Below are 23,692 nucleotides of genomic sequence, written 5' to 3'. Positions count from 1 at the left end.
GCACATTCATGGTGTGAATTTCCCTTTCTTCCACATCCCAGTGGAGTTTATTCCTATTGGATTCAGATGCAGTGACTGGGAACGCCACTGAAGAACTTTGACCTTTTTGTCATTGTTTATTAAACAAGTTTAAGAACATTTGTTATGCAATATTGTACATTAAAATGGTGGAAGCAACCATTACAAGGTAATAAATGGTGGCGATAAAGGAATGCACAGCTAGTAAGTAATATTCAAAATTTGGCATTCAAGCACAATACTGCTATTAAGAGGTACAAAATGTGGCAAAAACATTCAGCACACCATTAGACCACCTCCAACAGCCTGGACTTTTGAACACAGTAGTGTGGGTCAGTGGATTTATATTGCTGACACCAAATTCATACCATCTGTGTTCTCTTAGCAGAAATCAAGATTCATTATACTAGACTTATTTCTTCCAGCTTATTGCAGTAAAGTTTTGTTGAATTTGTGCATACTGCCCAAATCCTCCTTTCTTGGATGACAGAAGTAGAGCCTGTCTTCTGCTGTTGTAGCCTATCCGCCGCAAGGTCTATAGTGTTGTGGATTCTGAAATGTTTCTTTTGCATTCAAAATCAACCCTTATGAAGGCTCCTATAAAGTCAATATTTGTTATTACTTGAGACGAGATTGATGCCTGTTGTGAGGATTTCCCTGTCCTAGTTTGGTTGTTAACTACAGTATAGTGTACACCTGGGATCCAACCTAAACAAACATTGGAAAGCCCCAACAATCGTTGATATGGTGAAGCATTCTGTCCGGAGATGCTCTTTAACAGCAAGTTTTCCATCATGGGAGAATATTAAGGACAGTTGCACAATTCCTTGTCTTGTTATTATGAGAAACTCGGTTTATAAGTATGAAAATATAACACTTAAAACACAGTTGCATAACTGTGCATAACATGTAACCTTTTAAATGATAATAACTGGAAATTGCTGTATTCTAAGAACAATAAAAAATATTAATTAGTCATTTTTATTGAAATATAATCACCTTTACTTTTCCTTTCCTGCAATAATCCTGACATGTTTTTTCCCCACTACATGTTAGTAATAAAATGAAATGAATCCCAAATCGCAATTTGAAAACATGTATTCTTAAACCATATGACTTCCCATGCAATTCTTTCTTTATTTTATTATGTTTGTCTTGCACAGTGTCTGTAGAAATTTTGTGTGTAGCCTGACTTCTAGATTATTACACATCATTGCTTATTTGCACAATGGCACAATGGCATATTTAAGCAAATGTAAATGTGTTTTTTGTCGAATGAATGTAGGAAACCTGTCAGCTTGCTATAAAAAACTCTGGAAGAGAGTGTGGGATAGATGGATTTTTTATGGGTGCGGTGATGAAACACAGGAAAGCAACAGGGAGTGGATGCACATTCAGCCTGACCGTAGTAGCTGTTATTTTTTCCAGCAAAGTAGATATAAAAACAGTGGCACTACGCAGAAAAAATGAATAAATGACTATGGTAAGTTGTTTGAGGGTTGTTTTAGGCTATGACGAATTTGAAATGATTTCAATTATTTAAAGATAGATCTGGAAAAATGGTTGAAATGTAATCATCTGACATGTTTGTTTTCTTTTGTACAGTATGTGTTGAAAAGTAAGCTTGTGACCAGAATCCTATAGGTCCCCGGTGACCTGCGGGTGTAGTGACAAAAGTGGACATTCCTTGATGTGAGTATGGCAAGGCTCAGCTGTCATGTCCTGCCCCCAGACTTACGCACATGCTAAGAGCTATAAGCGAGAGAGAAGTGGTTAAATATAGCTTAGGAGATCAGCGCAGCCTGCAAGTTCTCACTGTAAGGGAACAATCGGAGTGTGGGCGTGTGCAGTGCTAGACTCCTGATAAAGCTGCATCTTTTCATTAAGCTGAATAACCTCTATTGTTGGATTAAGTTTGTTGGGTTTCTCGAAGGACACTTTTTTTTTGTCAATTTTTTTTGTTAGTGTAACTCCCTCTGACTTCTTTTTACTTTTCATCCAGTCACCTTCAAGAAGATAACAGATCGTTGCCACTCTCACAGCTGCTTCTTCAATGATAAGCTCATGGCTTGAGAGGAGGAACAAAGATGGTATAGACACCTGCATCACTGTGTGTCTGTAACATCACAATATCATTGTACACGAGCAAGAAGAGAGAGAGAGAGAGAGAGAGAGAGAGAGAGAGAGAGAGAGAGAGAGAGAGAGAGAGAGAGAGAGAGAGAGAGAGAATGGCGAGCTGTTACTGTGGAACTGGTGTCTAATGTTCGTAGTTGTTCTCTTGGAATGCTAATGATAAGAGGAATTTGTTTAACAAGGGACATACTGATTATTCTCACTTGTATTTCAGGGACCATTGCAGGTAAGTGTTTTATCTTTATTATTATTCTTAAGTGGAAACAAGGTTTCTTGTATTGAAAATTGTCATAGATTCATTGTTGCCCTTTTATAGTAAGTGATAAGTTGCTAGTCTTGTGTAATTTCAAATGCTTGTGTAATGCCTTTTTTCTTATGAAAGTAATATTTAAACAAGTGGATTTTACTTTTCTCACTGTAATCAAGTATTAGTGTCTGAGAGTCTATATCACATCTTTCAGCACAACACTTTTAGATCATAGTAATGGTCAAGTCAAGTTTATTTCTATAGCACTTTTCACAATGGACATTGTCTCAAAGCAGCTTTACAGAATTTAATCATTAATATGAATGATGCGTATTTATCCCTGATGAGCAGCCTGGGGTAACTGGGGCAGGGAAAAACTCCCTTAGATGTTATGAGGAAGAAACCTTGAGAGGAACCAGACTCAAAAGGGGAACCCATCCATATTTGGGTGATATTAAGAGTGCAATTATAAATCTTAAAACAATACAAAACACCAGGGAGTGAGAACTACCATGAGCACCGGAATGTAAGATTGTGAGTAATGTCCTTTCTACAGTCTTATACAGACAGTTGACGTTATGGAACCAGGAGCTACTGAGCAACTCATAAAATAGCTCAACATCTGAGATCATTGTAGATCCAACACCAACTCCTCCATACCAGAGCCTTTAAACACTCAAAGAGGACCAATGTCCAAACTCTATATGAAGTAATAGCTATAAAGTGATATAATTTCTCTGTTTAGCTGGTTGTAAAGACCATTCACTTATACATGTACGTGTATGAATTGTGTAAAGGTATCTCCTGGAGGTTGAAAATATAAAAACCCCAAAATATTATGTGTAATCTGTGACTTAATTGTTAATACTCTGATAATTTTTCATTGTTCTTGGTGCTCACACATTTTGCCATATTCTTCTTCACTGTACTTACAATCTTTAGGCTTGACTGTAAAACTATGAGCCCTTTGACACTGTATCCAGGGAAATGGGGCCTCTGGGAAGTGCAGCATTTTGGAGGGACACAGCAGGATCAATACTCGAACTCAGCATGTGCGTGCTGCCAGAAAACGTAGGGTGCTGGCTCTCTAGTGTCTCATCTTACTCAGCAGCAGTTGTCATTTACACCTAGTTCATATAAGAGATTCATGACACCTACGAACCCTGCTAATGTGTTTCCTATGACAGGTTATTTAAAAGTATACTGAATAGACAAAGGCAGGTTAACATTCCCAACTTAAAAAAACAGTATCTCACCTGTTATCACGCACCTTCCACAAAATCCTGCATTCTGTGAAATCCTGCCTCCTCACCTGAATGATACAACTGCTTAATCATTACTCATGTGTGTATCATTACTCATGTTAAAGAAACACTATGCCTAACTCACGTGATAAAATAATTGAGCTGCGTGTTTCTCTGGTGTATAAAAACTGCCTTTTCAGTAGTTTTGCAGATTTATCAGGCACATTATTGTGACCTTTGCTCTTCATTGTTTGACAGGAAACACCAGACTGTACTTCTTGTCCAAGAAAATGACAGTCATTTTTTTTAAATCAGGCTTGTAGTGAGGTTTACAGGAATTCACTGGCGTACTGGTCATTTGTCTTTTTCCTCTGTCAATTTATGATTTCCTCCTCGAAAATCCCTGAAAGTATTTACCCTACTATTTCTTACTAAAACATACATACTAGACAGATTTAGGCTGAACAGTTCTGAATAAGTTGGTTGCACATTTTGTTTACTGAGGCTCAACTTTATGTTTGTTTTAGTCTGCTGAAATGGTTTTAGTAATGTTTGGTTCACTTTCACTAGAATTGAATAAAAGTGAAAGCACTACACATACAAAAGCACTGACTTTATGGCCAGTGCATGTTATTTCTGAAACCCTGCTTGGCTGCTACACAGAGAACAATTTTACCACTCAGAGCTTGAGTGATTGTTTTTTCTTCAAGCATGACTGAGACAAATTGCACATCAAATACCTGAGGTAACACATATGGATTAACCACAAAAAGGATATATTTAGGTTCACATATTTCTTTCTGTGATGTTCTGTGCTCTTCTGCAGGCTTTCGTGTTGTCGTGATGGGTTCTTGAAATTTTAGAGAGTATCTAGTATACATGCAATTTGACATGCTTGGAGGAGATGGCTGACCTGGTGTCATTTGTAGTTGCTATTAATAATACAGGTTGAACTTTACTTCTTTCTTGAGCTCCACCCCATCTATACAGCCTTATAAAGTACCACGTTGTGATGTCATGTAACCAGAGAAGCCTAAGTGGAATGGTTTTGGTTTACAAATGATTTACTGCATTCTGCTTTCTTTGGAGTGTAGAGAATGTTGGGTGATAATAAAGTGGAACAGGCTGGTTGAGCGTCAGTTAATATCAATTTAGTACCTGGCAAAAGCCTGAAGAAGAATTTAGGGAATATTGATGTAATTTTTTGTTATGTTCAAATTGCTGCATGACTTAATTGACACTTTTAAAATGCCTAGTTACACATCAACTCATAAAGACTGCTTTTGGCAGAAGGATTTTGTGGCAAGAGGGGCAAGAAACTGTTGTATATCCTCTGCCTTCATGCTTAGTTCAGTGAGCTATAATTAAAAGTTATGAAGAGGACTCTGTAGGGTGAAACCCTGTACAAGAAGTGATATTCTGTCTCAGATCGACATGTCAGTGATACAGAGTACAGAGTTACAGAAATTACTGATGTCTATTATAAAACTAAGCACATTACTATATACTGCAATACTAATTGGCCACCATCCAAACAGTTTGTACAGTTAAAAATAACTAAAATTACTAAAGGATGATATCAAAGGAATCTGATGAAAACCTTTTTCACTTGACAGGTAACCAGGTGTGGCCCTATTTAAAGTAAAAAAAAAAAAAAAAATAGAGGCATCTAGGTAATTAATCTATACATGATGACCAGAAAAATGACACACACAATAAACATGCATTTAGATACCTCAAACAGCTTAAGAGGATTAGCTCATATCTTTTTAAAGATGCGTCTCTGACTCAGAGAGTAGTGCCTTGAAGCAGAGCTGAAAGCATAATCATTTCTTAGCTGTAGACATCATGTCATGAGCCATACTGGTGCCAGTATACTGTAAACCCTAATTTAGATACACTGAGGTCACTATGTGACAAGTTAACATAAATCTTTGTTTTCTTCAGCAATAGCCTAACATACCAAGCTGAATAATTGGCAAAGATTTCTATTATTTGGCTTAAAGAGTTTTTCTGTGTCTAAATGTCTCTTTTCAAATGACTACTTGGTTCTCTCTTACTCTTCTTATCACTAGCTTGAGAGTGTGTTTTGAAACCTGCATGCTGCAAGTGTGTGGGGACAATTCCTCTTGGTTCCATGAGCTTTCCAACTGCATATTATCAAAACAATCGTGCCAACAGGGAAGTTTTCTGTTGCTCTGCATGTGTTATTTTGAGTCATTTTGTTCCTAAGAGCTTTACGAAGTTTATTCCCACTTTCCAGAACGATGCCATTACATATTTACCAGTCCCTTATTTAGAAACACTGACAAGTTCAATGAAAGCTTTGATTTCTTCAATGGCAGCACAGGAATGTGGAATTTGGACATCTGCTGGCAGCAGCCGGGCCTTTTAGTCTATAAGTTATCTGACTTCAGATTCCAAATCAGAACCACAGAGCAATGCCAGCTTCAAGCTTAGAGACATCAGAAAGAACACAACCACTAATCCACCCATCAGTATTATTTAAACAAACAAATACTGTAATAAACAGTACACAAAAATCTTATAATAATCAATAATATTTTACCTTAAGATTTGTATTTAAACATATTTTTCCTGTGTTATGTATGGCCACAAAATACAGGATTCATTCTTGGATCTGGATTATGTAAAAGCCAGTATATCACTGTCATTTAGACACCAAGAGGAAATACCCAAGTAACAGACTGTAATTTGTTTTCGCTTTCATTATCAACCAGTAATCATGTGGTTTGTGAAACTTAACGTCCAAATTTTGCAAAAAAAGGAATAATTACACAAACCTGAAAAACAGACAGGGATCCATCTTTACGCCTGCAAACGCGCAAATAGTTTTCTCAAGTATAGGCTTAGAGGATGCATTTATTTATTTATTTATTTATTTATTTATTTATTTATTTATTTATTTATTTATTTATTAACAAAGACTTGCCTTACATTTGAATATTCAGCAGAACTAAATATATTTAACGTTGCATGCTATAGCTAAATGCTTAGAAGACTTGTAGATAAATATAAACTATGAAAAACATTCCACAAAGTTGTTACTGCATATGATCACGAGTAGATGTGCTTTTATAATGACCATTCAGTTCTCCACCAGAGCATGACAGCACCCTTAAACATAGGTTTGCGACTCTGCTGGTTGTCTTAACCTTGGTGGTGGTTTGAGACATTTGATACACCCACATTGTATAAACATCACAATTTTTTTTTTCAGACTTGTCTGGCCAGTTTTCTCTGGTCAAAAGACAGAAACCAACACCTCAGTGCACAAATTAGAGTGACATCATTGAAATTCCAACAGGATTTCTTCAGACTCCCAGTGGTTACTTAGCACCTCTTTCTAAGTGGTATTCTGTGAACAGAGTTTATTTGGCTAAGTGCATAGGGAATTAAGAATTGGATAAATTAAACGAGATGTTCAGTCCTTGAAACTTGAACTATGTAAATCCTTAAAGCTAAGAAACCATGTGGTTGATGCTAGGTCCATGCCTAATACGAAATATTGCTTATATTTATTCATATTTGTTGCTTTATATTTATTTATATTTATATTGGTAATTTCTTCCGAACTAGGGCATTAAGTAAAAATCTGAAAAATGTTTTACTTTGGGCTGTGTTTCTATTGTTTCTATTGTTCCACCACTTTTATTAACAATTAGAGCGGCCATATCTGTCATAGTGTCAACGATTAAATAGACCACATTAACTTTTTCGTGTGCAGTGATGTCATCACAGTGTACTGTTTGCTTATACTAAAGATTTGTTGGAGTAATTTATTATTATTATTATTATTTTGTAATATTATCTGTTTGGTTCTGTCAGGGATCACCCTGCTTCTTCTCCGGTGCGCGCCCCGCCCGCCCGGAGCGCTTCGCCATCATACTGATTTCACACACCTGTTCCTCATCACCCTCACAGCTATATAAACGCCTCACTCACACCACTCCGTTGTCCGTTATTGTTTGTGTTTGGACTCTGAGGGTGTTCTATGTTTTCTACGTTTGCTTTTGTTTATTGTGCATTAAAGTCTGTTTGCTGTGCCCCGGCTTCCGCCTCGCTCACTCACGCCTGACAGAATAACGGACCGAAGGAAAGAAAGAGAGAAAAGGAAGGCGAACCTCGAGATCTTTGCCCCGCGCTTACCTCGCGATGGAGGATCAGGCAGTCGCCGAGTCTTCGCCGATACAAGATCTCATCGCCGCGCTCCAAGCCGCCTTCCCATCCGCGGCGGCTCAGCCAAACCCCCCGCGCTCACCAGCAGCCCCATGGTGCTTCTGGCTGCGTTTTCCGGAAAGGCATCAGAATGCCGCGGCTTCCTGTTACAGGTGAATCTCTACATCGAGATGCAACCACAGCTTTTTCCTACGGAGCGGTCAAAGGTGGCGTTTTTCATCTCCCTCCTCTCCGGGAGAGCGCTGGCATGGGCACAATCGCTGTGGGAAGCGGCCGGCCCGGTGACGCACTCATACGCCCGGTTCACCGAACTCTTCCTGGAAGTCTTCTGCGCCGCCTCCGGGACTTTCACCACAGCCGACCAGCTGCTCAGGTTACGTCAGGGAAACGAAAGCATCACCGATTACAGCCTCCGTTTTCGCACCCTGGCGGCATCTAGTGGCTGGAACGAGTCAGCGCTACTGGGAGTGTATCGGATGGGTTTGAAACCGGAGATACGGCAGGCAATGGCCATTCATGAGGATTCGGTGGGGTTGGAGAGCTTCATCCAGAAATCGATCGGGCTCTCTCAGCGCCTCGCGGTGGAGGATCTCACTCCACACCCACCGAGCTCTCCACAAGGTACATCTGCTGCCCCGGAGGGCGAGCCAATGCAGCTAGGATCACAAAGGCTGTCCAGAAGGGAGAGGAATCGCCGGCTCGCAGCCGGAGGATGCTTGTACTGCGGAGCCTCGGGGCATTCCATCTCGCAGTGCCCCACACACCCTGCTCGTGCCGCGGTGAGTACTGTCGAGTTACCAACCGACATCTCCTCTCTCCCTAAACTCGCAGTGTCTCTCATAACCCCCACTCTCTCCATCTCTGTGCCTGCCCTAGTCGATTCCGGCTCAGCGGGGAACTTCATCTCCCAGGCCTGCCTCGACCGACTACGCCTCCGCCGAGAACGGGGCTCCCAGGATCTAGCCATCCAAACCATTCAGGGAAGGCCGCTGGGTGAGGGGTGGGTAAAGTACTGCACGCCGGAGGTGACTCTACAAGTGGGGCTATTCCATCGAGAGGCGATCCGGTTCCTGGTCTTGGAAAGATCCACAGTCAGTGTGATCCTGGGGAGGCCCTGGCTGCAGAAACACCGGCCTAGATGCTCTTGGGACCCCTGTGACATCCTGGAGTGGAGTCCCCGCTGTAAGGCACACTGCCTCTCACATCTCCCCAAGCGAACCCCTGGAGCCGTGATCGGAGCCACTCGTGTGGAGGAAGCCACAACCGCAACCCCTGTGGAGATCCCGAGAGAGTATAGGTCGTATGGTGATGTGTTCAGCGCGCAGGCCGCCACCCGTCTCCCTCCTCACCGACCTTGGGACTGCTGTATCGACCTGCTGCCCGGGGCAAAGCTACCCAAGGGTCGTGTGTATCCCCTGTCCGTTCCTGAGCGCCAAGCCATGGAGGAGTACGTGCAACAGGCGCTTCGTCAGGGGTTCATCACGCACTCTTCCTCCCCCGCTGCATCGAGCTTTTTCTTCGTGGGAAAGAAGGATGGGGGTCTGCGGCCCTGCATTGACTACCGCCAGCTAAACTCGCAGATCGCACCTCTTCCTTACCCCCTCCCACTCGTGCCCGCAGCTCTGGAGGACTTAAGGGAGGCGCGGGTGTTCTCCAAGCTTGACCTCCGGAGCGCCTACAACCTGGTGCGCATCAGGAAGGGGGATGAGTGGAAAACAGCTTTCATCACCCCCTCGGGCCACTATGAGTACTGGGTCATGCCATACGGCCTCTCCATCTCTCCCGCCGTCTTCCAGGGGTTCATGAACGAAGTATTCCGGCCTTTCCTCCAGAGATTCGTCATGGTCTACATCGACGATATACTGATCTATTCCCGGGATCTGGAGGAACACCGGCGGCACGTGCGAGCGGTGCTTAAAGTACTTCGTTCCCAGCATCTCTACCTGAACCTCTCGAAGTGCGAGTTCCACCGCCCTACCATCCATTTCTTGGGCTACATCATCAGTGCGGAGGGTATCCAGATGGAGAGTCGAAAGGTAAGGGCGGTGAAGGAGTGGCCGGTTCCGGAATCTATCAGGGAGCTCCAGCGCTTTCTAGGGTTCGCCAACTTCTATCGCCGGTTCATCCAGGGCTACAGCAGGATTACTGCCCCACTCACCTCGCTCCTCAGGGGAAAGGCCCGCACCTTGAGGTGGAACCACGAGGCTCAGGAGGCCTTCGACGAGCTTCGCCGCCGTTTCTGTTGCGCCCCGGTCCTGCGTCACCCCGATCCCCGGAAGCCTTTCGTGGTCGAGGTGGATGCCTCCTCGACCGGGGTAGGGGCCACCCTGTCACAAAGATCCGGAACTTCCCCCCAGCTCCACCCGTGCGCGTTCTTTTCGCACAAGCTATCCACCACCGAGCAGAACTACGATATTGGGAACCGCGAGCTCCTGGCCATCAAGCTGGCCCTAGAGGAATGGAGACACTGGCTTGAGGGAGCCGAACACCCGTTCACGGTGGTGACCGACCACAAAAACCTCCAATACCTACGGGAGGCTCGGAGGCTAAACCCCCGACAGGCACGCTGGGCGTTGTTCTTCACACGGTTCCGCTTCCAGATCACCTATCGAACCGGGACCCTGAACGGCAAGGCCGACGCCCTTTCCCGGATATACGGGCTGGACGAGCCTGGCGAGCCTGAGCCCGTCCTCCCCCCCGCACTCATCCTGGGGCCAATCGTCTGGGAGGTCGACCAAGAGATCGCCTCCGCTGCTCGCCGGGCGGCGGTTCCGGCCGGGTGCCCAGCTGGACGCACCTTCGTTCCTGCCTCGTTCCGGCACCGTCTCTTTAGATCTGTTCACGAGGGACCAGGCACCGGCCATCCAGGGGAGAAGCGGACCATCCAGATCCTCCAGACTAAGTACTGGTGGCCCGGCCTGACCCGAGAAGTAAGGCGCCTCGTGGAGGAATGTCCAACCTGCGCAATGTCCAAGGTCCCACGCCACCTGCCGGTGGGAAAGCTGATGCCGCTCCCCGTCCCTCAGCGTCCCTGGTCGCACCTGGGGATTGACTTCGTGACGGATCTCCCCCGGTCAGAGGGCCACACCTGCATTCTGGTGGTGGTAGATCGCTTCTCTAAGGCCTGCCGATTCATCCCCATGAAGGGGCTCCCCACTGCACTCGAGACGGCGGAGGCTTTGTTCCATCACGTCTTCCGGAACTTCGGTCTCCCGGAGGAGGTCGTGTCGGACCGGGGCCCACAGTTCGCGTCTCGGGTCTGGAGGGCTTTCTTCCGACTCCTGGGCGTCTCGGTAAACCTCACTTCAGGATACCACCCCCAATCCAACGGCCTGGTGGAGCGAAAGATCCAGGAGTTGAGTCGCTACCTGAGAACCTATTGCGGCCAGGATCAAGAGGACTGGAGTAGGTTCCTGCCCTGGGCCGAATACGCCCAGAATTCGCTACATCAGGACTCCACGGGGCTCACCCCGTTCCAGTGCGTGCTGGTGTTTCAGCCACCCCTGTTCCCTTGGTCGGACGAGCCCAGCAGCGTACCCTCCGTCGACTACTGGTTCCGGGAGAGCAGTCGAATCTGGGAGTCAGCGCACACACAGCTGCGTCGAGCCATCCGCAACACCCGCCGACACGCTGACGCACGGCGGCTGGACGCCCCCCGCTACCGTCCTGGGGACCTGGTGTGGCTGTCCACCAAGGTGGACTGGGAGGGGTTTGGCCCGGAGGAACGGTCTTGGGTGGCCCGGCAGGACATTCTGGACCCGGCGTTGCTGGCGGAGTTCCACGCGGCTCATCCTCGCTGCCCGGCGCCTCGGTCGAGGGGCAGGCCGCGCCGCCGGTTCAGGGCGTCTGGTGCCGCCCCTGGGGGAGGGGGTGGTGTCAGGGATCACCCTGCTTCTTCTCCGGTGCGCGCCCCGCCCGCCCGGAGCGCTTCGCCATCATACTGATTCCACACACCTGTTCCTCATCACCCTCACAGCTATATAAACGCCTCACTCACACCACTCCGTTGTCCGTTATTGTTTGTGTTTGGACTCTGAGGGTGTTCTATGTTTTCTACGTTTGCTTTTGTTTAGTGTGCATTAAAGTCTGTTTGCTGTGCCCCGGCTTCCGCCTCGCTCACTCACGCCTGACAGGTTCCTATATTATCCCAGCAACTACTTTTTCTCAATTTTTGTACCACAAAAATAATAAAAAAAAATTGAAAATAATTTATGTATTTGTAACAGTGAACCAAGAAAGCAAAATTGTTTGTGCTCACTGGGTGAGAGAGATGGCATAGGCTCTCTCCCCTGTCAATCACAGTGACACAAGCTGAGTGTATGTGGCCAAGGGCAGATAGCATTTTCCTCTGAGTATGTAACACAGCCCTGCGAAACAGCTCAAGCAAAACATCTGAAAGATTTGTGATTTGTTTTTGCATATATAAGAAAGAGCACATGCTATTCTTCACTCTGCCCAGTTGATAGATTATTATAAGGGAAAGCTAATTTGTGGGTAGGAATTTATAAAATTAGCGAGAACAGTGATTCTCTATCCACTAGTACCACTGAAACCATTTATACAGTCCCATGGGAAAAAGTTCAATTTCTCTGCTGCAAACATTTCTAGTGCTTTGGAAAACCTTACATGGTAAGAATCTGTCCACAAATATGTACATTCTAAACAGTAAGTTCTTAAGTACTTTATGTCTTTTCTTTGTTGAACCTGAATTGCATTTTCAATTCAGGCTGAATGAAAGGTTTAAACATTTCCTAACACTATCTTGATGCTATGCAGTCAATAAAGGCTCAGTAGCATTGATTGTAAGAATATTCCTGTGAACTTTCCTAAATTACCTCTAGCTGGACATAAGGTTTCTTTTAGATAAGTTGTAGAAAATCACTTCTGGCAGTTCAAAAATCTTATCACCTTTAACAAACCTGTCTCAGATGGCCTTTAGCTCTGCCATGCAACACCTGGAACTTTTGGAGCTGACAGAGATAAGAAATGTTGGTTAATTATTTTTTTTTAAATTGAATTCCTTTTTCTATCAGCACATTCAACACTTATTTTTCAGCTATGTTCTCAATCTCCTATGGTTGAATGGGCTTAATGAAAGTCTGAACTTTGCTTTTAGTTACACATGTGTGGTAGCTTTCAATGTACAGTACATCAAGAACATTTAATTCAAGTACATACTTAAGTTTCAGCATGTTCCTGATTCCTTTTTTGGTAGCTAAACTGAACATCATTGTTGGCTGAGGTTCCTCTCCCAGCCTCCCACAAGGTCTTGTTCCTCTGCAAACAAATATTATGAGCTAGCTGGAAGAAAGTGTAAACCCCTAAAAGCATTGATGAAGAGCTTTGTTTTGTCCATCTGCACAAGTGTCTTTAGACTACACATACATCAAAGTAACATCAGTAAACTACACTATATGGACAAAAGTTTGTGGACACAAAATATTCAGTTTCTATGGTCCAAGCTTTTTTCACTATAAAAATATCATTAAATGATCAAGGAATTATCAGAGCTTTACAGAATGATGCAAACCTACAGTAGCACTTTTTCATAATTCTTTTTCCACCCAGAAGCAAAAGTTTAAATCACCAGGGAATGGGTTATCTCTATTTATTTATTTTATTTTTATTGTACTTGCTTTAAAAAAAAAATCATGAACATTTGTCATATAACAGAATAATCCTTAATCCATTTAGCACACCTTAATTATTTATTTGTAAAGGTACATTACAGGGTTTTGTGCACAATACAGTGTTTTTCTTCATTGTGGGTCTGTCAGTTAAGCATGCTGTATTTTATCATATCCTATATGTCATCAAGAATTAATTATTAAATTTTTTCAAGAACATCAAATTCTTGTCTGTGACAACTGTAGAGAAAACATGAGGTCCAAAGGTGATGGAGAGAGCAGCCCAGCTAATGGGGTTCTGGTTGTCCCCCATGCAATCCATGAGATCAGTGAAGAGCAGGAGGACGATATGAAAAAGCAGGTCACTGACAAGGGCATCAAAGCCAAAGTTCAGCAGAAGGAAAAGGAGGAGATGTCAGAAAGTGAGGATAAATCCACAATGAAAGATAAACAAAGATTGAGCCTGAAGAATCTGTCCAAAGATGACCTTCTGGAGTTGCTGGGAATCATGGAGGGTGAGATCCAGGTAAGGTTTTTATAGGATCGAACTAATATTTATTTGAAGTACTCCAAAATCATTCAAAATCAGTGCACTTGAAACATCTACACTGAATAGCTAACTTTATAATATGACACTCTGCAAAGTTACTCTTATGCAATGTTATTATTTGGAATTACATCCTGATTTACATATAGCCCAATGAACTGAAATGTTAAATAACTCAGTCTTGATCTAATTGGTCTGTAGCACTGCATTAATCTTAAAATACAATGCTGTAAAGGTTCTTTCACAACACCCACAAGCCACTTATTTAAGAGATTTGATTGTATGAACCTCCTCTTATCAGTGTTGATGCCAGCATGTGTCAGCCAGCTTGGCCTTGGGTCCTGACAGATAGCCTTTAACACCTTGTCACGTTGTGGCTGCAATAGATCAGCTCTATTATGCTACAGAGGCACAACAGCGGAGTGTGGAAGCAGCAGTAACCTTAAATTAGAGTAAAGAATTTACTGCAGCTTTGGAGCTTTCTGGCGTTTCTTTATTCGCAGATGGTCTGGTCTTCACATTCAGTTTCAGTGTATCTGTGTATTATACTTATATACTTATATCTGATTTTTGTTGGTCAGAAAAGTTTGCTTCTTCTGCTTCTTCTTCTTCATAATCTTCTTCTTCTACTTCTTCTTCTTATTATTATTATTAATGCTATTATTAATAGTAGCAGTGGTAGAAGTAATTTTATTGCATAATCATTCAACCAAGCATTGTACACATTTGTGTACATAATATTGCCAAATTCTGTACACACCTGACCATTACACACATGTCTCGTTGAAGATTAGGTCTCTTCGTTACTATTAAAATAACCTCCACTCTCCTGGGAATGCGTCTAAATTTTGAACATGGCTATAGTGATTTGCCCAGTCAGCCACATGAGCATTAGTGAGGTCAAGTGAGCTGTCAGGCAAGATGTCCAGGAACATTGTCAGCTTTCTAGATCATGCAAAAGGTGTTCAGTGTGGTCAGGTCAGGGCTTTGTGTATGCCAATAAAGGTCTTCCACACCAATTTTGGCAAAACTATGTCTTCATGGGGTTTGCTTTGTACGCAGAAACATCAGCAACAGTGCACAAGGCTAGAGCATACAAAAATATTCTGGACTATTCTGTTCTTCCTTCGTAGGCAGTTTGATCATTACCAGTATGATGTGATGGATAGGTGTCCACATACCTTTGGCTGCTTGCAAGAAATTTCCCTATTCCAGCCCTTTCAATATCAACAGCTCCGCCTAGTGCCAGCTAAGATATATGTCAATTTTCTAAATTATTTGAGCATTATTTGAGCAATTATTTGAGTATTATAAAGCATGAATTTTGAGGATCTTTATGTTTAAAGCAGATGAGATTGTTTTGAGTTATTTGAGCTTATTTTGTTACTTAATGCTGTTGTTTTGTGTTGAGCAAAAAGTATTTCATGGTAGGTAAATTCTTTCTTCAGGCTTTAGAGGATGTGATCCGAGTGCTCAGGTCTGGCCTCAGTCACCCAGAGAAGCTTGAGTCTCATTACAGTTCAGCATTTCCAACCAAACCCCTGAATGCCCTGCAGAGAGATGGACTTCTCATCAACAACAACATTCTCCCTGAAGATGTGTATGAAAAGCCCATGGCTGAGGCATGTAATGTATACAGAGGGTTGCACATGAACATGTTGAAGTCTGACAATAGAAAATGTGAAATAAATAATTGCTTCATAAGTAGTTATTGGCTGCTGGAATGCAAACGTTAATTTTTATTTATTATGGTGGAACGTTGATGTCACTCAGTTGGACAGGCTTCAGGATAAGCACAGAGAGGCATATCGGCGGATGCTGGAACAGTTGTTACTGGCTGAGAAATGTCATCGGCATGTTGTTCACGAGCTGGAAGTGGAGAAACGCAAGCACATAGACTACATGAACAAGAGCGACGATTTCACAAACCTGCTGGAACAAGAGAGAGAGAGGTAAGAGGTTGGATAAGGCTGTAGCATTTGAGTTGCCATGTGTAGCTACCAAAGTGGAGAAAATGCAAGTAAAATCCTTCAGTGATTACAGAACAAGAATGACAACATGTCACATGTAATTTCTACATTATACTACACATATACTATATATTCAGTTATTATCAGTGATCTGTTTGGTTGCTTTTATATCTTAAAATATAGGGAAGCCATAGAAGAGACACAAAAGGGTAATTTTTGCAGGACCACTACATCAGAGTTGACATTTTAAAATATTAAGCTGTCACAGAAATCACAAAACATAAAGTTCAATTATTAAATGTGGACAGTAAATGCAAATAGAGGGATTTTGATAGAATGATGATCAAGTGGATTTATTGCTCTTTTTAAAGGTCTCTTCAAGAAGCAAACCCTGGACCTTGGTTTTATATAAATGATTTTTTTTATATTCATTCTGGGAGTAATTTATTGTTCCGTGAAGAATCAGCCAAGTCTTTTCCTAAACCCTCAATGAAACCAAGCCTTCTTCAAGGCAAGCAGTGATAGTATGACATCATTTTAATCACAACCTCAAAAGACTATGCCATGCCAACACCATGTTTTAGGATTTTGATTTAGTGCAGGACCCTGCACACACATTTCCACACACAACTGTACAACATACAGTACATGCCAGCACTCACATTCATTTCTGTGCTCCTCCCAAAAATTCAACTTGTGTTGAAGGAAAATATTTTTCAAGCCCTATATATATATATATATATATATATATATATATATATATATATATATATATATATATATATATATATATATATATAGAGCACCTGTTTTTTTGTGTCGGGTGCAATCAGATAAGAGACACGGGTAAATCTTTTAGGTTTGTGTATTGTGTTTTCTGTTGTATAAACTTGGTATGGTTTGGCAGAACAAAAATATTTCCCAAATGAAATGCAGTGCAATTGTTTCGATTCAAAGTTAAAATGGTGTATGGATAAATGAACTAAGGTCACACTGTGAATATACACACTGTGCTGAATTCCTTCCCTGCCCATGCACTTTGAATGCAATTTGCATTGCTCTCCTTTCTTAAGCAAAAAATAATTGGTGCTGACATGCAAACAAGTGACAGCAGTGTTAGCGCTCTTAGCAATTGCATTGCCACTACTGTAGGAGATGTGCTCAAGTAATTTTTTAAAGAATTAATCAAAAGATTAGACAAGAAATGTTTGGAAAAGTCTAATCCCATCTTTGTCTACTGCAAAGTATTTCACTACAGAGATTCTTAAGGCTATGCCATATATGGGCATCGTGACATCATCAGCCAGTTTGGTCAGGAGGAGTTTGAACAAATTTCCCTTTATCATAGTCATGATAGCATGTGTGGAATTTTACAGGCATTTCGCCACAGAGTAATAGGTCTGGATGATGGCTTTAAACCTAGATGCATGTCTGTTACATAATTAGTAGCATGGACACATCTTGGGAATATCGAAATTCTGGTGGTAAGTACTGACAAGTGAGTGGTATTTCATAGTGTTAGACATATTTAAATTAAAATACTTATGGTAATTTTATTTGATCTTTTAAGAAATTGGGAATTTGTGCTTTTTTATAAACAAGACACTTTGTGTATTATTTAAGTGGAATGATGATTAGATGCAAACTGAGGCAAAAAAAACCCCATCTCCTGGAAAGACAGTGTGAGAAACAGAGACTAGTGTACACAGCCAGGCTTGGGTGCTTATTTAAATATTCTCTTGCATTTTGAATTTTTAGTCACGGTGGCAGCAGTGAAAGAGAGAAAGAGTAGAGGTGCTTTTGTCTGGTAAAGCTGCCTATTTGTGCTGGTTTGGGTCTCCGGTGGGTTTTCATTCAAGCTTGATAGTATTGGCAAAAAAAATCTAGCTACAGAATAACCTATACTCTTCAATACATTGAATGCCGCAGAATAAAAAAGTATTTTATTCTGCAGGATTTTATATGACATACCAAAAACTTTTAATAACTATTTTTAATTTTTGAGGTATATATTTGCATTTTTGCTCTTTTTTCAGATTGAAGCTGCTGTTGAAACAAGAAAAAGTCTATCAATTACGAAAAGAGAAAGAACACTCAAAGCAGCTGGAAAAGGTTCGTGGAGAGCTGAACAAGTTAAAATCTTTTACACTCATGCTGGTTGACGAGCAACAACTTCACCTGGAGCAAATTGACCAGCAAAGTCAGAAAATTCAAGACCTTCTCAAAGCACTCCAGGAGAAAGAGCAGACAGTAAGTGAAGTCGAGGGCAAAGCAAAAGAAGACAAAGAAAAACTCTTGAACCTTGAGATTGCGTTTGAGGCCAAGGATTTGAACTTCGCACAACAGTATGAGGAGATGGCAACTAAACTTGCCAGCCAAGAGAGTCAGTATCAGCAAATGTGCCAGAAACAAGCATCTCTATCACAGAAAATTGAGGAACTAGAAGAGACAAATGCAGCTCTACAGAAATCAGCAGAGGAGCTGCAGGAGCTGAAAGAAAAAATTAGCAAGGGGCAGTGTGGCAACTCAAGCTTAATGGCACAGTTAGAGAGCTTGCATAAGATCGTCTTGGAGATGGAGGACAAGGATGAGGAGATCACTAAAACGGGGAATAAATGCAGTGAGCTAAAAAGGAAGCTTCAAACTGAGGAGGCAAACAACAAGGAATTAAAGTTGGAGGTGGAAAAAATGCAAAAGAGGATGATAGAGCTAGAGAAGCTAGAGGCAGCCTTTAATTTGGGCAGGATTGAATGTGCTCAGCTGCAGTGTGCATTAGATAAAGAAAAAGGTCTGACAAAGGAACTGGAAGATGAGCTAGTAGCAATTAAAATCCGCATGAAAGAGTTGGAAACATCTGAGCTGAAACTGGAAAAGTCAGAGCTGTTCCTGAAAGACGAGCTAATAAAGCTCAAGTCTGTCACCGTGATTATGGTCAATGAGCGTAAGAACATGGCAGAGAGAATAAGATCTGAGGAAAAGAAGAGAGAGGAACTGGAGAAATTGTTTAAAGCAGAACAGGAGAAAGTTATGGCAGTTACTGAGAGATTGATAAAAGAAAGTAAAAAGCTCCTAAAGTTGAAATCAGAGATGGGAGAAAAAATAACTGCCTTAGTCAAAGAAAAGGTTGAGCTGAAGGAAAAGCTTATTATTGAGGAAGAGAAGCGTAAAGTATTGAGTTCTGAGGTTTGTATGATAAAACACATTAATGGTGAGGTGACAGAGGAAGGAAAAGTATCAATCAAGGTGCTAAACAAAGAAGTTGAGAACCTTTCAAATTCCAGCACAACAGATGAAAATAAAGTGGTGGAACTGACTAGGGAAATTGAAAGATTACGGAAACGTCTTAAACAGCTTGAAGTTGTTGAGGGAGATCTGATGAAGACCGAGGATGAATATGATATTTTGGAGAAAAAATTCAAGAGTGAGCAGGAAAGGGCAAACACACTTTCAAAGCAGGTGGAGGAAATGAAGAATCAGATAGCTTTGAGTAAGGTTGTAGAGAGAGAAGATGGAGTTAGTCAGGAAACAGAATTACGGCGACGGTGCAAGTTAGAAGAGACCAAAAATAAAGATCTGCAAGCAGATGTTCAAGCTCTAAAGGAGAAGATTCATGAGTTTATGAACAAGGAGGACCAGCTTTCCCAACTGCAAGTAAACTACTCCGCTTTACAGCAAAAGTTTCTTGAGGAGGATGACAAGAAGAAGAATATGAGCAATGAAGTTGTTAATCTTACCAAAGAGCTTGAGATTACCAGGCGCTACAGCCGTGCCTTAAGACCCAGTAACAATGGAAGGAGAATGATGGATGTTCCAATGATGTCAACAGGAGTGCAGACTGACACTGGTGAAATTGAGACAGGGAACGATGATGATGACACTCCTGCAGTGTTCATCAAAAAGTCTGTTCAAGAAGAAAACCACATCATGAACAGCCTTCGACAGAGAAGCCTTAAAAAACCTGCAGAAAGGCCATCAGTTAGGGAGCTCTATCCTCCACCAGCTGGTGACCTTTCATTAAAGAAATCCTGGATACCATGGATAAAGAAGAAAGAAAATCATGCAACTGAAAAGCCTCTGCATATTAATGAGGAAATGACACATTCTGAAATTAAAATGACCCCAAAGCACAGCCAACCGTCACACATTCGACTGACTCCTGACCACCAGGACAGCATGACAACTCGACAGATCAGCAACTCTCCTGCAGAAAACATCTTCAGCACTGCAATACCCGCTCCCTCACGTGGTCTTCCAAAGCCACAGATAACAATCATTCCTTCTACTACTGTTTCGCCAAATGATCGAGCCAGAGAGCTGAAATGTCCAGAGCAAGCAAAATCTCCACTGACCATCACAGCTATCTCAAGAGCTAAGTCCCCAGAGAGCATTAAAACCCCAGCTATTGACAGACCAACATCACCCATATCCCTAATACCAGTTAGCACGTCTAGCTTCGCACATATATCCAGCACCACAGAGTCTCAGGAAATGATCACAGGCCGGGCAGTATTTAAAGTGACCCCTGAGAAACGAATGGTCCCCACACCAATAAAAAAGTGTAACTTAAATGCTAATATCATTACCACTGAGGACAATAAGATTCACATTCACTTAGGCTCACAAGTCAAAAAGTCTCAAGAAAGCAACAGTCCAATGGTCATGGTCAGAGCCGACACTGTATTACAGGAAAACAAAGATCTTTCTACAGGCACTGTGCTACGCTCACCACGTCATGCTGCAATTAATAAAGCAGCATCCAGCAAAGTAACAAGCAGCCTCACCATTACGCAAGTCACTCCTGCACCACCCAGACCAACACTTTCTGTGGTAAGTACTGCCTGATGTCAAACATTTAATAATAGGAACTTGTGTTAAATTCATCATTTTTGTATACAGTTCCGACATACTATATATATTCTTGTACCTTTTTTGTCTGCAGCAGCCTGTTATGGACCCTCAACCACCTCGATCTGGGTCCACTCGCATTCCCATGTCCCGGGGCATGAAAACTGGGAAGCCTGTACTTGGGGCTTTAGGAACCCCTAATAATGTGAAGATGGAATCAAAAGGAGAAAGCCAGTCCATGCGTTTTGAGCTGAAGAAATCAACTATCAGCAGTGCAACCCTCCACAGTAGTGGAAAAAACTAAACAAGCATATAAAGACCAAAAAGGTTAAAAGGACTGAGTGTGATCAGATAATATACAGATTAAATGTGTCTTTACTGTTTCACTTCTGGAATTATCTTTTATGAAACTAAATTTTTCTCCAAAAAGTAAAAAAAAATGTCACTATGTTTGGTATGTCGTATCTGTAAGAATATACAGTATGCCTGTAAAAATATTTAGGGAAACTGAAATGATTAAATCTTTAGTACTTATTTCGGGTTAGGGTTAGTGTACGTGTGTTGCTTGCAGTGCCATTACTATGAGGGTAATTACAAATAAGCCCACATAGTGGGTTTAATACATTATGTTTTGTATATGAGTCGGTTAATATTACAGAGGCAAGGCTTCTTCATATGTAATGTTTTTACTATTGTTTACAAGTAAAACAAAAATGGTTTACGAAAAAAGCCCTTGTTCAATGTTTCTGTATGATGTCAGGTTTTATGTCTGGTAGGTAGAGAGGTAGAGAGGGAGGGAGGTAGGTAGGTAGGTAGGTAGAGAGGGAGGGAGGTAGGTAGGTAGGTAGGTAGAGAGGGAGGGAGGTAGGTAGAATGGTAGGTAGGTAGGTAGAGAGGCAGGTAGGTAGGTAGCGTGGTAGAGTGGTAGGCAGGTAGGTAGAGAGGGAGGAAGGTAGGTAGAGAGGGAGGGAGGTATGTAGAGAGGTAGGTAGGTAGAGAGGTAGAGAGGGAGGAGGGTAAGTATGTAGACAGGTAGGTAGGTAGGTAGAGAGGTAGGTAGGTAGGTAGGTAGGTAGGTAGGTAGGTAGGTAGGTAGAGAGGGAGGGAGGTAGGTAGAGAGGGAGGGAGGGAGGTAGGTAGAGAGGTAGAGAGGGAGGGAGGGAGGTAGGTAGAGAGGTAGAGAGGGAGGGAGGGAGGTAGGTACAGTAAGTAAAAGTAAAGTAGGTAAAGGTAAATTGTAAAAATGTTTGTTAAAATTGAGTCAGGGAGATCTTTTCTCCACCAGCTAGTGATCCTAAATAAATATTTAAAAGACAATAAACATTAAGGGAATACAGTATACTCTGGATAAAAAAAAGAAAATCATGTTACCAAAAAGCCTCTACCCATCCATACATAAAGCATTTAAAATTTGTGGCTCACTTACAGATAATACTGTTTATTAATGAACAAATGTCCATGATTTGGAAACAAATACATAAGTAAATAAACAGTTTACTAATTTCGGTAATTAGATTGGAGGCAATTTTCTTCTGAAGCCCAGACGGACAAGAGGATCAGACTGACATGCGGATGTGACCCTCAGACTCTGTACTGAGCTGCGGCAGGTGGGCGGGGCGAGCCACGTCTTGCGTAGTACCATCTTACGCCCTATTGGCTGAAATGACTTCCTTATTTACTGCCTCGTACTGTCCTTCAAGGGGAACAGCAGTCCCATTTACCGGGAAAGTTAATTCATGGTGACTCCATTTAGATCTCGACAATGCGCAGGCATTAAAAGGCATATAACAGCTCTGACACGTTGTAGAAGGTAATTTATTTTAATTGTCGCGCTTTTAGCAAACAAACAAGACTTTTTTTTTAATAAAGCTCGGACGTAGCCATGATGGCGTCCGGCTACAACGCGAAGGAAGAGGACGGCCACCGCTCAGGATCCGCGGCTGCAGGTGGGCCGAGTGCTGAGAAGAGTCAGAAACCGGATAACACGGCTTTTAAACAGCAGCGCCTTCCAGCCTGGCAGCCCGTCCTTACAGCCGGGTCCGTGCTGCCTGCTTTCTTCATCATCGGCTGCCTCTTCATCCCGATCGGTATCGGTCTCTTCGTCACGTCCAACACCGTCAAAGAAATCGAGGTACGATGAAGAAACTTTATATACAGTATATAATGTTTGCAGTATACAGTAAATATTTTAAATATTTTTTTTGGTGACTGATGCCAAGTTCCTTATTCTGGTCAGGACTTTATTCACATTAAGCACGTAATACTCTTGTAGCTTGTTTTCTTTTAAAGGATTTGTTGGATAGATTGTTATTGCTCAAGAAGATCTCACACCAAACTCTTCCTGTATGTTTCAACCCTGCACATATTAATTGAATTTAAAATAAAAGAATAAAGTGAAAGAAGTCCTGTGTAAACTCAGTCTGCATCTGTTGAGGCAAATCAAGCCTAGTGATTTGGGTAGCTTGTATAACCTGACAGGAGACAAACAAATCATGTCAGCATCATGTACCTTTACCTGTGCTCTGTTTCAGATCGATTACACCGGTGTTGAAAAAAGCAGCCCATGCTTCAGCTGCTCGCAGCCCTATGGTTTAAACTACTCATGCAAATGCTCTGTCCCTTTCACACTTTCAGAGTCATACGAGGTAAACGGATGATATGTTTTATTATGTCACGAAGGTTCGATCCTTTCTAAATGTAACTTATTTACAGCTGGGTATTTTTAGTCCTGGGTCCATTAGGTGTAATCTATAGATCGAATGGTGAGCCTTGGCTTTCATTATTTATTGAGCTGTTGTTGAAAAGCCGGGGTGGTGCGGCTTGGCTTCACAGTTAGTAGCAAAGCTTTCTTGCAGCCCAAG

At 42.2% G+C, this 23,692-nt stretch overlaps 2 protein-coding genes across 4 annotated transcripts in view; both read left to right on the top strand.

The window, feature by feature from the left end:
- The first annotated feature begins 1,364 nt into the window (after positions 1–1,364).
- Positions 1,365–21,560, top strand: filip1a (filamin A interacting protein 1a). 2 transcript variants are annotated; one of them, XM_083544087.1, is made up of 7 exons: positions 1,365–1,501; positions 1,624–1,710; positions 13,716–13,995; positions 15,465–15,638; positions 15,790–15,968; positions 18,023–20,813; positions 20,926–21,560. In XM_083544087.1, exons 3-7 carry the CDS (start codon positions 13,723–13,725, stop codon positions 21,133–21,135), a joined length of 3,627 nt encoding a protein of 1,208 aa, XP_083400213.1. In that variant the 5' UTR covers positions 1,365–1,501; positions 1,624–1,710; positions 13,716–13,722; the 3' UTR covers positions 21,136–21,560. The 2 variants fall into 2 exon arrangements, with proteins under 2 accessions (XP_083400213.1, XP_083400212.1); XM_083544086.1 differs by lacking the exons at positions 1,365–1,501; positions 1,624–1,710 and adding an exon at positions 1,803–2,377.
- Positions 21,561–22,525: 965 nt separating this feature from the next.
- Positions 22,526–23,692, top strand: part of tmem30aa (transmembrane protein 30Aa) — a 4,918-nt gene continuing 3,751 nt past the window's right edge. Inside the window, exons 1-3 of one of the 2 annotated variants that reach the window (XM_083543468.1) lie at positions 22,526–22,570; positions 22,701–22,962; positions 23,363–23,476. In XM_083543468.1, the coding sequence (XP_083399594.1) occupies positions 22,714–22,962; positions 23,363–23,476 (363 nt within the window). In that variant the 5' untranslated portion in view covers positions 22,526–22,570; positions 22,701–22,713. The other variant, XM_083543469.1, reaches the window with a different exon arrangement.

This window comes from Silurus aristotelis, assembly GCF_946808225.1.
Source record: "Silurus aristotelis genome assembly, chromosome: 6".
Lineage (NCBI taxonomy): Eukaryota > Metazoa > Chordata > Actinopteri > Siluriformes > Siluridae > Silurus > Silurus aristotelis.
The sequence above is the reverse complement of the archived record's forward strand: the minus strand, read 5'-3'. Positions and strand labels throughout refer to the sequence as shown.

Bases quoted from the DNA above. Each gene is read 5' to 3' on its own strand.
- filip1a (XM_083544087.1), top strand. From the start codon at position 13,723: ATGAGGTCCAAAGGTGATGGAGAGAGCAGCCCAGCTAATGGGGTTCTG. The intron at 15,969-18,022 runs GTAAGAGGTTGG...CTCTTTTTTCAG, and splicing joins CTGGAACAAGAGAGAGAGAG to ATTGAAGCTGCTGTTGAAAC. The intron at 20,814-20,925 runs GTAAGTACTGCC...TTTTGTCTGCAG, and splicing joins CCAGACCAACACTTTCTGTG to CAGCCTGTTATGGACCCTCA.